Consider the following 14003-nt stretch of genomic DNA (forward strand, 5'->3'; position numbering starts at 1 on the left):
AGGTTTCTATGGATTCGTAAACAAAACTGTCAAAGCAGAGGAATAATTACAATGGTCCCCCCTGCCCTCTGCTACTTTAATAAGGACAGAACATTCATATGCATAAAATTTCTCCCAAGTCCATCTGGAAGGAGGCCCAATTTAGAAGTTTATTTGAAAAAGTGAAAGGGTGTGATGAAAACAGAGCCAGTATATGCACATTACAGCAAGGCAACCTGCAACTCCAAAGCCTTCCGAAGTGGAGGAAGAACTTAGGACAATTCCCAGGTTTCTGGCGTGGGTGCTGCTAAGTACTAAAATACAGCAAGTGGGGGGAAATGGGGACTTGGATGGTGAGGGAATGGACAATAAGTTCAGGCTATTTTTGTCTTGAGGTGTCCATGGAACTGAGAAGTAAACATGCCTAGTGGGCCAGTAAACATGCAGGTATAGAGGGGAGAAGTGAGGTCATATCTGCTGACACAAATGATTTCGCCCAAGAGTGTAAAAAAAAAAAAAAAAACTTGCTCAGAACAACAGCACAGAGTGAACAAAGGTGGAATCAAGGCAGAGACGAGGCAGATCAAAATGGACCAGGAGGCAATGGCCAGGGAGGCTGGGAGGAGAGTGCAAGTCTCATGACCCAGAAAGGTCAAGCAGGGTTTCAGAGGAGGTTACTGCATTTCACGGTAAGAAATCTTCGTTGACATTCATGAAAGGGGTAGGGAGTACAAAGTTAGAGGTGAGGCAGAGAAGTCAATGAATTCAGAAAGCATTTTCCTCAAAAGTGAAAGAAACTGGGGGGAGGGATGGGAAAGGGTGTGCAGAGGAAATCACAGAAGGTCCTTGGGGGCAGGGTGGGAAACCAAGCATCCTGCCAGGAGATGCGGACGCTTGGAGGGATTTTTTCTTCCTTTTGCTTTTTTTAATATATAGCATATAAATATTCATGGTACAAATGCCTAAAGTTCCCAAAGTAGATACACAATGATAACAAAATCTCCCTCCCACCACTGTCCCTAATTCCCCTCCTCAGAAGCAACTACTATTAAGAGTTTCTTCTATAACAGGTGGGTGTTTTTAAGGTGACTGGATTATCCAAAAATATAATGTACAGGTCATGTGTTTTAAAATAATTTTACTTGTGATTGCACTGTTATCAGGATAAATGACTCAGATAAAGCAGGCAGAGGACAAGCTGCCCCCCCCCACTACCACCCTCCTCAGCATCTGCGCCCCCATCTCCTCGTGCCCTTCAATAACTGAAGCACCAAGTGTGGCAGGACTGACTGGGCATCACCGGTGACAAGAAGTGGTGGCTGTGATGACTGCTCTGTGACACAGGCACTTTCGGGTGTTAGCAAGAGCACCCATAAGGTGGCATGTACATACCTCAATCAAATTTTCAAAAAGTTACTTCATTACATCTAATCCAGATTTCTAAAAGTGAAGGAGAAACCAAAGAGCGCTCAATCTTAAAAACAAAACAAATCTCCTAAGGTTTTTCATGAACTGATTTTCACTCTATTCTTCACATAAATGTCTGTAGTATTTTGCCTTTCAAATAGAGACCTGGTCACAGGATATCTAATTTTTTATATATATTTTTTAAAACTCCCATTACTTATGAAAGGATAAAGGGTATTTAAGGTGCAACCAGAATTGGATTTCCTCGAGTTTTCTCTGGTACGAATATGTTAAAGGAACAAAAGGGCCTCCCACAGGCCCCCTAATTACTGCTGCCACGTAAAATGACAAGTATAAACTCATCCCCCACTTACACAGGGCTTTACCACCAGCTGCCTGCTTTTTATCCCATTGTTGGCAGAATAATCCAAATACTAAAAGGGGAGTTAACAACAAAAAAGGGAGCCAGGGGTTCTGAACACATTGTGTGTATTTTTGCCACTTACAGCAACTGCTGGCATGAAGGTAACTGAGGCGACATTGCAAACGTCCCTTTCTTCCTACCGCTCCCCCACCTACTAAACTTTTCCAGACACACAGAGACAATTAGCTCCCTTCCATTCATTCATACAAAGATGACGAGCTGCTTAAAAGTTCATTCCAACCTACTGCTAAAATACTTTATCCAAGCATCCAGGTGTGGTTTTGGCAAGATCACTCAAGCACCTTCACAGTTTTTATCATTTCATGCCAGAGGCAAAGCTATGGTCTGAATCTATTTCTTTTTATTCTGTGAACTGATCAAGCTGAAATCACCTGTAACTCAGATGTCATGTCACTTCACTGCGCTGTGGATCTCTAGGTAAACTTGGCTCAACCCCCCAATTCCATCATGTGTTAAGAATTCAGGACCTGTATCATCATATCAATGAGCTCCCAGTCTAATTACCTCTGGTCTTCTCAGTCTCCTCTCATCTCTGCTGGTTGTTTCTCTTTGCAATCTTGAATAAATCAATCTATGTTAGCCTGGCTTCTGCTAAGTGTATTGAGATTACTGACAGGGTCGTGGAGGGGCTCACACTGAAACTGCACAGCAAATTGCTTTGCCTAGGCCCTGCCAAGCTGCACGGCCTCTCCCGAGCCTGACCCTCCTTGCCGCACACGGCCCACACCCTAGCCAGCTCTGTTTCTGTCCTGAGAAGCAGCTGCAACTGGACAGTCTGCCTTTCCCAGCCTCCCTAGAATTATGGGAATGAACATCTCAATCCTCAAATATCCTCAATTATACATTTGCCCAGCTCCAAGGTCACTAGAAGTAACCTCAGGTACAGTGCATAGGTCAGGTATTTAAGAGGGAAATAGATTAGTTCTGCTAACAGAAGATACAACTGTTATGTAAATACTGCCAAGGCCCAGGGCAGAGGGGCTGCAATCAATGATCCCTAGAGGCAGATGCTGAGGCTGAGGAGAAGTGTGAAGATCACTAGGCTAATGTACATGGGATTCTTTTTAAACATTCAGTCTCCAGAAGATTTATAGGTACTTGGCAATTATTAACTTATTTTAGGAACTGGAGGAAAAAAACAAAATCATCAGAAGGCTGATGGCAAATGACTGAAATGACTACTGATAAAGCGAAGGAAGGCAAGGTGGCCTTGAAAAGATCTATTCTATTCTTTAACTGAAATTAGAGACCAGAGAGCTATCACAAAATTTAACTGTTTCAAGAAATTGTGCCTTTAAAAATGGTGAGATTGAATAACTGCATTAAAAAAATTGAACTGTCTGTGTATGAGAGAGCACAATGTTTGTTTTAATGATTTTCCCCATATTTCCCATTGATCTCTTCTTCTAGGCACCCCAACCCAGAGCAATGCAGAGTGAGCCCTGCAACAAAAAAATTACCAATCTTATTATTTGGAGTAAGATGTTAGAAGGGAATTTTAAAACACTGAGTAAAGTATTATCTTTACATAATGCTCCCTAAAGAGTGTTTCTCACAACACTAGTGTCTTGTGATATTGGCAAAATAAAAAGAATTCTGTGATCAAGTATATTTGGGAAGCAATTGGTTAAATACTCAGATCTTTCTTTAAAAGTTCGGGCCGACACTGGTTAGCAACATTATATAAGTTTCAAGTGTACAATTCTACAATGCATCGCCTGTCTGTACACTGCACTGTGCTCACCGCCCGAAGTCTGGTCTCCCGCCGTCACCGTCAACTTGACCCCTTCACTCTCTTCCTCTTTCCTCCGGCCCCTTCCCCTCTGGTAACTACCGTTCTGTTTCTGTGTCTGTAAGGTTGTTTCATTTGTTCACTTGTTGCTTTCTGTTTTACATCCCACACAGGAATGAAATCCTATGGTTCTTGCCTTTTTCCATCTGACTTATTTCGCTTAGCAGGATGCTCTCAAGATCCACCTGAGTTGTGACAAATGGCAGTGGTTCATCCTTTCCGATGGCTGAGACCCTCAGGCCTTCAACATGCTGATGTGCACGGTGCATCTCCCAGAGCTGCTAAGTGAAATGGCATTTCCCTGATTTATATGGACAAAGAACTTTTTCTCAAGGGAGTATTTTTTCAGTAGTCTGATTTAAACAATATTATACCAAACACCCTTACACACACACGCACACACACGTTTTTTTTAATTATTTTTGAAATGCATGTAATATGGTTTGAATTAAAAATCATTGTGCATCTCAGCAGAGCACTCAGAGAATAAAATTAATTTCCATCCCTGCATATATGCTATAGTTTACAATAAAAGAACAAAAAACAGCAAAAATATTCCAGTACTCTTTTGTTAGCTGTGCGGTTATATTCCAAAATACATACTAAATGTGAAAAGTCTTTTTACCTCTTTTACAAATGAGAAAGTTGACTGATTGTATCTAACTCTTTTGAGGTTCATAGAAACATAAATTATAAAATTGGAAAAGATGTGTTAAATTGTGTTGCTTCTCCTTTTTCTTTTCCTCCAAAATTAAAAAAAAAAGAAAATACGAGCCAAACCATTAGAAAATATTTATATCACATTTCAGTAAACTTTGAAAACTATTAGTTGACCTCACTCTGCTTCCTATTTGAGAAATTCATGTAACCAACCCAGAATTCCACATGGTTTGCTTTTGTTATTGTTGTTTTGACTTTATCTTTTCCTCATCTGCTCTTCAGAGAAACTGTAGCATTTACTAAAATGTCAACATTTTTCTCTTGGAGGTTTAATTTTTAAGGATAATTAATGTTTATTCCTAGTCTTAAAAATCTTAATAACAAACGTTACTTAAGCTTGTTAAAATGAAGACGTATCTAGTAAGATCTACTGATATTCTTAAAATAATTTTTATGCCACAATTTAAAAATCCTTTCCAAACAAATGACCTATGTGTTTTAATTACAGAGAATGTCAACACACATGCTAGTAAGTGAAACAAAGGTAAATCCATGGGCCTGGAAAACCTGAGCCCTCCCTCCTTCCTGCCTTGGCACAAGCCATTTGCCAGCCAAGACCAGTTAAGAACAGGGTGCTCCCTGAGCCCTTTTCTGTGCAAAACTTCAGTACTTCTAAGTGGCATGAGGCCAAAGCAGTTCCAATTCAGAGACATGTATCAGGTGCCTACTACATGCCAGCTTTGGACTAGGTGCTTTCAACCTCACAATAACACTATAAGACAGGTATTAGCACCCTCACTTTATATAGATAAGGAAATGTAGGTTAATGCTCTTGAGTGAATTACGCAAGGTTAGATAAGTGAGAGGCCTGGACTTAAGCCGTGCTGTTTGACCACAAGCCTAGTAGCCCATCACTGAGCCTGAGAGACTCCAAACCAAATTGTCATTAGCATCAGAATCCAAATATCACTAACAAAGCCATAGTCGGGAATATTTGGGGGGAAATATTACATCTATAGTCCCAGGTACGCTCATACACTGTAGGTGGAAATGCAAAATGCCACAGAAACTCTGGTGGAAGTTGGGGAGAAGGAATGTGGCAGCAACTAACAAACTGCACAATGACATTACTCCGTGACCAAGCATTCCCACTGTTGGGAATTTACCCCAAAGACAACTCTCCTAAAAAATGTATACACACAAAGTTACTGATTTAAGGCAAATTTATAACTGAAAACTACCTAAACGTTCCAGCATAAGAAATCGGCCACATAAACTATGAAATATACATCAATGGAGTACTATACAGTTGTACAAAAGAAGAACGCTCTCAATAAACCGATAGAGATATTTCTAGGAGGAATTCCTAAGTGAAAGAAAAACAAAGTGCAAAAGACTATATGTAGTATGCTATCTTTTAGGCGAGAAAGAAGGAAAAATGGAAAAATACAATCATCTTTACAAAGAGAAGCACAGGAAGGATGAACCATAAAACACTGAAGGTGGCCACGTACAAGGAAGCGTGAGGGGGCAGGCTGAAGGGATACGGGCGTTAGCAATGCTTTTCTGAATGTGCCTTTTTGTATAGTTTTCCTTTTAAAAGTATGGTAATCTTCTACATCTTCAGAAAATAAAATCAAATAAACAAGGTAAACGAAGACGGGACCTATAACCAAAAGCAAACTGAAACAAGGAAACCTAACGAGACCTCACGTGAATTCCATAACCACAGTATCAGGGGTGCTGGAAGGGCGGCCACGCCAAGGAGATCTGAACACGGTGTTGGAGGCCATGCCCTCAGTTTCAGCAAGGTGCCATGTGCGAGCTAAGCACTGCGAGCACCGCCAGTTTTTCTGATTGCCAAAAGCAACTCTGAAACAATTTTTGATGTATTTTAGATTTGAGCAAATGAGTAAATGTGATGTTGTTGGGAGCCAAGGTTCTCATAGCCGAAGAAAGGATATATGAGCATGAAATGAGGGGAAGCAAGAAAGAACCCTGTGGGGACAAGTGGAAATGAGAGGTACAGCATGAACTTGTGATTTCTAAAATGTGTGCAAGCATGTGTTTATGTGCACATATGTATGTACGTATTGGTATTTGTCTGTATGTGTATATGCGGACATATATTCCCTACCTTTGTCCACTGAAAGGACCAAGAAACAAAGTCACCCCAGTAGCAAGGACCACATCTAACACCCAGATCTTGACTTTCCCCACTAAAATGAATGAGAGCTTTTTGGAGAAATGGCTGACAACAAGGTGGATTTGGGGCAGGTATAACATGTACCTGAAATGCCACTGTGTCACAGTGAAAGTTACAAAAAATGACAAGGGCGGGTCAAAAGAGCATAAAAGCCAGATTAAAAGGGCTTGCACCAATCATTAGGTACAGTAATGTACTGTAAACCACCGGAAAAAAACAGAAATTAGTAAGTCCATGCCAATAACTAACTGATAAGTAAATAAAAGAGTGTGACGCTCACTTACAGTGGAATGCCAAGGGCTGACAGACAAATATGGCAGGATGGGAGAGCGAGAAAATCACCATTTTGCAAACATCATAGTCAACAACTGATCAGGCAAGAAGTCTCAATGAATGCTAGAGCCACAGGGACATTTTGAAGGGGAGCAGGGTGTTTGCATTGAATTAAAGTATCTCCCCATAAGGCGGCCTGGGGTCGGGGGGGTGGTGAATGCCAGGTAGAGGGGATCAATAGGGGGAGAAAGGTGACATCTGTAATATTTTCAACAATAAATTTAAAAAAATAATAAAATATCTTCCCATAGATTACTTATTCGATGCAGAGGAGAAAATAAAACAGTTGAAAATCAGGCAACACCATGACTGGGTGGTCAAATTTAACCAACAGAAGACAGATGGTCATCATACAGAGCCAGCTGCGGTACTCTCAGAAGGACACAACCTCACACATGCAGCTTTCCAGCTGAGAACACAGAACCTCAGTCTAATCACAGGAAACGACAAATATGAAATGAGATGGAACTGTATTCTTCAAAAATGTCGGTCATAAAAAACAAAAATGCTACAAAAATGTCCTAGATTAACCACTATGCTGTACACCTGTAATTAATACAAAATAATATTGAGTGCAAGCTATAATTGAAAAAAATTTAATTAAAAAAATAAATAAATGGGGGGGTGGGGAATGTTCCAGATTAAGGGAGGCTAATTAGATTCTATCCTGGAGGAGAAAATGCAATTAAGGACATTATTAGGTCACTGGAAAGAGAAAGTAGATGATAGAAGCATTATATCAACATAAACTTATTAAGTTGATAACTGCATTGCGGTTGCATCAGAGACCATCCCTATTCTTACGAAATACATACAAAAGTATTCAGAGACATATGACACGTGAAACTTACTCTTAAGTCATTCAGAAAAAAAATGGTGTGTGTGTGTGGATAAAAAATGAAATAGAAAACAAAGTGAAATGTTAACAGTAAGTGAATGTGAGTAAAAACAGGTGGCCATGTTTCTGCAGTATTTTAATTTTTGCAGCTTTTTGTAAACTTGGAATTATTTTCAAATAAAAAAGAGTTTTTAAAAATCTATAGTTCCACTTAAAATGTGAAAGGAACCCCAGCTTATATAAGTGAGACCTCTTGGACTTGCTGACGAACAGTGACCACTCCTGGCCACCCTCACTTCCCGTGTACTCTTCTCAAAGCAGGCCCGAGAGTTCGGCCAAGTGGGTCTAATTACTCATGGCCAGAGTTGCCAGGAACCTTTTGGTTCTACATCCTGTCACACTGGGTAAGTTTAGCTGAGGTTAGCTTCATGATGCATTATACATAAAAGTAATCAGAGCAGCATTTTTTCTTTTTTTCATTTATTCAACAAATATGCTTAAGTGCGTGCCAACTTCTGGGCCTGCTGCTGGGGACTGCACTCTCTCCCTGTTGATGAAACCAAGAAATTTGGGGATGATCCAAAACTCCTCTGTATTTTTCACAAAAACATTCAATCTGCTACTAATCAGAAGCAATTTTATCTCCAAAATGCCTCCCAAATCTGCCCACTTCTCTGCAACCTTGTGGTGTCTACCCTCTCATCACTTCCTTTGATCAGTCTGCAGTCTCCCACTTGTCTGTCTCTGTTCTCATCTGTATGTTCTACCCTGCAGAACAGGACATTTCTTTCTGAAATGTAAACCTGAATAAGGCAGGTGAAACCCAGGCTGGATGTATCACCCAGTTACCCCTCCAGTCCTGAAGACCATCAGCCAGTGTCAAGATCAAGCACATACATACAGGTAAGAGGTGCCCTCTCCCAAAAAAGTAAGACTGACTGGTACACTGGGACCATCTCACTTCCCATAGCCCTTTCACCCCTATCACCAAGGTGGATGGGCAGACATGGAAAACCAACCCTCACTCCCTTCTGACATTCAAACCCTCTCCACCTACATCTGCCTGAATCCACTGGACCCAATCTCATTACACTTCCCATTTCTGTTTATGTCAGTCACCCCCAAGTAATGCTCCACACATCCCCTAGTCCGTCCCTTCTGCCATGGCTACCAACTCCTGAAACCCTCCCTTCATCCGCTGGAATTCATGGCCCAGCATCAGCAAAATCCCGCAGCTCCCGAGTCCACTCTCTTACACTGTCTTCACCCTCTTGTGCCAGTGGGAACCTGGCTCTCTGCGGGGAACACTGTCTCAGCTGCAGTCCTCTCAAGTGGCGGCTGTGCCTTTTTGTCCCCACTGTTCTCTTATCACTCAGCCTAAAAGTGGGGGAAATCCTCCTTGTTCCCCACTGCCACTTTTAGACCATTCTCTCTCTTCCCCCTAAACTCCCAGCTTTGAATCTCACCAGATCACATCCCCTGCGATCTCTACGGCGGTTGTCATCCTTACAGTCATCTCCCTCCTATGTGGATGCTACTGCAGCCACTGTCACTCTCTCCAATACTGCTCTTGCATTAATTACTGGAAATTTCAATATGCAAATAATAGAAAGGATCCCTCCAACATCCAGACATCTCAGTTCCCTGAACTTCTCTCCTCCAATGTTGTCTTCCCTCCCAATCCCAGTCATTGGCTCCCAGTCACCGGCTCCCATGCTCAGAACTCCAGAACAGGTTTCTCAGCTTCAGCACTATTGATACTGGCAAGGGACCATCCGGTGCCAATTTACAATATACTGTAAAATGTTTAACAGAACAGCCAACCTCTATTCTCCAGATGCCAGTAGCATCCCTTCCCCACCCAGGACTGACAACCACGAATGTCTCCAGATATTACCAAATATCCCAGTGGTGGGAGGCAGGGGGTAAGAGGTAATTGCCCCACATTGAGAACCACTGCTGTAGGACTTTCCATTTACAATAACTGAAATCCCTCCACCATCTCAAGGCCTAGCACCTCTCTTTCTAACCACTACCCTCTCTCTCCAGCTCACTCCTCCAGTACTGCACCCCCAAGAATTTTTCAGCATCACCGAGACCTCCACCCACAGATCTGACCTTGCTTGCACTGTCCTTTCCCACCACCTTACCCAGTTTCAGGTCCATGGTAAATCACCGTGGCTGCTCCCCTGACTCACTGGAGTTCCCTATCCTCTCTTTGTACCACTCTCTTGATAAAACCAACCCTCCACCTGCTTCCTGCCTGCACCAGTGCTGCTGAATGTGGCTGGAGAAAAGCACACTGTGGTTGTTTCACTTTAAACCCATGACCCTCCGTACTACCATGCCATCATATGACATCATCAAACCACATGTCCCTTGTCCGTTTTCTCTCCGAAATTACTATTTTATGTCTTCCTCTTCCTTCAGACCCTCAACACCTCCTCCTCAACCACATGGCTAACCCCAGGATCCAACAGCTCCTCAGCACTTGGGAGGTTGCTACCCTGGTCTGAGCCGCTACCACCTGGCCTGAATTTTTGAAATAACCATTAGTTAATGAAAAAGTAAACAAGCAACAATCTTTGACCTCAAGACATTCAGTGAAAGTCAACCATTTGATAACTGAATTTTTAAAAATTTAAACCCCAGGCAAAACACATATATTCTTAAAACCGAGAACTAATACATAAGAGGTTAAACAACAGTGGTATTTTAATTAAAATCAGAAACCAACCAAGGATGTCTTATATTAGATCACTTAACACTCTTCTAGAAATTTTGAATAACACTATAAAGCATAAATAACAGAAATGAGGAAATAAATTATTTTTATTTGTGAGTAATATATACCATCTATATGGATTTATAAGAATCAAATTAAGAACTCTTGGCTAGAATATAAGAATTCAGCAAAACGGCCAGTTTGAAATAAACAAAATTCCATAGACTTTTCACTTTTACCAGCAAAAACCAGTTTTAAGACATAATACAAGGAAAATAATTGATCTACAATATTAAGAAAAAAAGTAAAACATTATCAAACACTGTGTAGGCACATAATGAATAACTATAGTAAAAGCAGAAATGCTTATGATACAATATTAAGGGCGATGATGTACATACATGTATATATGCATATGTTATAGTTCACCTCCTAACTGGGCAAAATCCAAAAGGTACTGTACTAAAATAATAATCATTGCCTCTGAATTTTAAGTCTACAGGTAATTTTAATTTTCTCCTTAAATTTCTTTTTTTCGAAAATGCCCAGATTTTCTATAATCCACATACGAGATCTTTTTACTACGAGTTTTGAGTTTTGGTGAGGTATTACCTAAACCACAGTACCTATTTCAAAGCTTAAGTAATACATAAAAGTATTTCTAATAATTAGCTTCTGAATCTGTCAGAGGAATAAATTTTTACAAATCCAATATTTAGTTGAAGACAACTATCTGTTGCTCTCTGGAAAATGAATCACTGAGCTCATTAAGGTTATACCTGAGAAAGATAAGGCTGTTATTTGTGGATGGAAAGAAATATATGAATAGTACACGTTAATATATTATTAGTATTTATTAAGATATGTTAATGTGTTACGTTGGGCGCAGTTAACATTAAAAGTGGAACTGGACCTCGTTTCACTAGGAAAATCTTCTATCTGGAGGACACTGCTGTTCTTTTGGGAACTGAATCTCTGAATTTGGCCCTAACAGAACTGAACATACTGAGTTAAGCCTCTCTGACCGAACCAGCCAACCAGAAAACGGGCAGAATAAGCATTTCAACCATTTTTCAAGCTGACTGTGATTACTGTTCCAGGTGATGGGTTTCAGGGGACTTTTCTATTTAATCCGTGATTACAGTGAGGCCTCCATAACAATCAACTTAATTCTACCATTATGTAAATCACCGCCTCACAGAGAGAGAGGTACCCTGGTGGAGAAAGGAGGCTCCGCAGAGCAAGAACGCTCAGGAAACGAACTGCCTGGGTTCAATTAATGCGCTATTTAAGTTTTTAAATTTCCTTCGATTCAAGCCTGAGTTTTGGGACCTGCTTTGCCACCGTACTACAGACCACTGGCACCAAGGTAACGACACAAGAGCAGGCAGTGCCTCGGCCCCACCCCAGCATCCATTTCTTATCAGAGCCACAGAAGGAACAGGCACTGCGCTGGGTGTGTCAGAAACCAGGTCACACCATGGAGACTGCCAGTGAAAAAATAACATGATATCAACTTTGTTGTTGCTGTTCTCCGTTAATTATGAAGAAATCTAAGAAGCTGAGAGTTTAACTTAGCTGTGACTTTACCAGATAGTCATCCCGAGGCAGTAGAAGAATTTTAAGGCCCTGTAATAATAGCATGAAAGTAGTTCACCAAAGGATCTCACTCACAAAAATAACTTAGATATAAGGGGGAAATGACTTTTTGAATAACAGTAATGCTTCCATGAAAAGTCGTATCATTTTATTATCTTATTCCTATTAAAAAGTTGAAACATTATGTTCAATGTATTAAACAGACCGTACGCCTCGCATTAAGTCCGGTGAAACCAGTGGCAAGATAGGGAGAAAACTGGATAACCCTACCACCTAATTAGTGATTCTACTTTTTGGATGATTTTAATTCAATCTTATATTAGCACATTTAAGATCGATACATCTAATCAGGAGCTAAAGAAACTGGATTTCCTTCTAACTAGACTATTAAGAACGACTCTGAGGTTTTTGGACTTTCATTTCTTTAAAAGTCTGGAATTTCCCCCTCCTTACAAGTTAAAACTCATTTCAAAATCCAATTTTAATTTCACCGATAAATGGCAGCATATCACACAGTTCAGGGAGGGATTACTGTATTTTTTCCAGAAGAGGAACAAATAGTAATATCAGGTTTTCGAATCTGGCGGTATATAATCTCAGTAGATCAGTTCATTGATCATTCAACAGATATTTATTGAGTACCTGCTACCTGTGAGGTACCACTTTCCAGCTGTAGTTACAGCCACACTTTTCCGGTGCCTCAAAACTTGGGAATACATAAGCACAGATTTTATTAACCTCTTTTTTTATAACAAATATCTCATCAATTCAATGCCATTCACTTAGGATTTTGTTCTGCACAAAGTTAGTACTGAAGAGAGAGAAAGGTGGATTCGGCTACGTCATATTTTCACTCATTGATTCCATTACTAGCACTTCAGGGAGCATTATCTTCACAGATGGGTTAAAAGGAAGCTTTCACATCCTTGCCTTCTTTTGCTGGGTTTCCTAAAAGCTACCTGTCGAGGCATGAAGGCACCTCCAGGCTCTGACAGATACTGTGCCCATTACCCAAACAATCCTGAGGACACAGCTAAGCTGCATGGGGAAGGTCAGCATTTTTGTACCCTTGCCCTGCATTCTCACATGCTCCCTTGAAAACATCCAGAATTTCCCATCTGGTTTATCTGCCACGTCCAACTAGGAAAACAGCAGAAGTGTGACTTCCTACAGGTTGTTTAATTTACTTTGGGAAGAAATCAGGACACTTTTTAGCCTGTATGCAGGCTACACCCTCTAATTACATGAATCCTACCTTCACAGACAGTACTAAAGAGCAACTTACACTTAGAACAACAATCGCCCGCTCTTCTCTTCTCTGCCCTAGTAAGGTTTATTTCCCTTTGCTAAAACTATCGTGACATTTCTGCGTTACCACCTCATTCATTTCCACTCACTTCCTCTTGCCTTCCTTTAGAAGTTGTGCACATAAGTCCATTAACCAGGTTCCGTGTGGTGGCAGCTAAGAAAACACAGCAGTTGTACTTCACAGTGTCTTTTCAGTTATCAATAAGGAGACAAGGATCCCCCCTTCCTGGTTAAGCTAAGTGCCAAAACAAACACTTACATCTTTTCCCAGTACTCTGAGTTCAAACTGTGTCTCCTTGAAGTGAACCTTTGTGATCCGAGGCCTGAAGAAAAAAAAAAAGATGGTGATGGGAGTGCTGTTTTTCAGAATTAACCTTTCGGAATTTCAGTGGGAAAAGACTGGTTCACACTGGCTCCCTTATATACGATTGCAGAAACTGTAGAGTTCCCTATATGTCCTCTGCTCTATACACCTCCCTAAACAAAACTCCATTCTCGTTCTGTGCTTCTCCAGTAAATGCGAGCAAGCCTGGAAGCCCCGGGCCTGGGCAGTGCCGCTTCCCCAGACCCGGTGCAGGGTGCCAGAGAACCCTTAGTGCCTTTCACATCCTTCCTCGTTTAGTTAGAGCTCAGAGCAGTCCTGGGACCACAGCCCACCAGCATACACTAGAACGGGTAGGAAATCCTACCACACACAGCTTCCATGGACGG

The 14003-nt window shown here is 41.1% G+C and overlaps 1 protein-coding gene across 1 annotated transcript in view; it reads right to left on the minus strand.

Moving 5' to 3' along the window:
- Positions 1–14003, minus strand: part of EPB41L4A (erythrocyte membrane protein band 4.1 like 4A) — a 207584-nt gene that overhangs the window by 61964 nt on the left and 131617 nt on the right. Inside the window, exon 10 of the mRNA XM_016224934.2 lies at positions 13552–13615. Coding sequence (XP_016080420.2) covers positions 13552–13615 — 64 coding nt within the window. The remainder of the gene's footprint in view (positions 1–13551; positions 13616–14003) is intronic.

This window comes from Miniopterus natalensis, chromosome 3 (genome assembly GCF_054644295.1).
Source record: "Miniopterus natalensis isolate mMinNat1 chromosome 3, mMinNat1.hap1, whole genome shotgun sequence".
In the NCBI taxonomy this organism is placed as follows: domain Eukaryota; kingdom Metazoa; phylum Chordata; class Mammalia; order Chiroptera; family Miniopteridae; genus Miniopterus; species Miniopterus natalensis.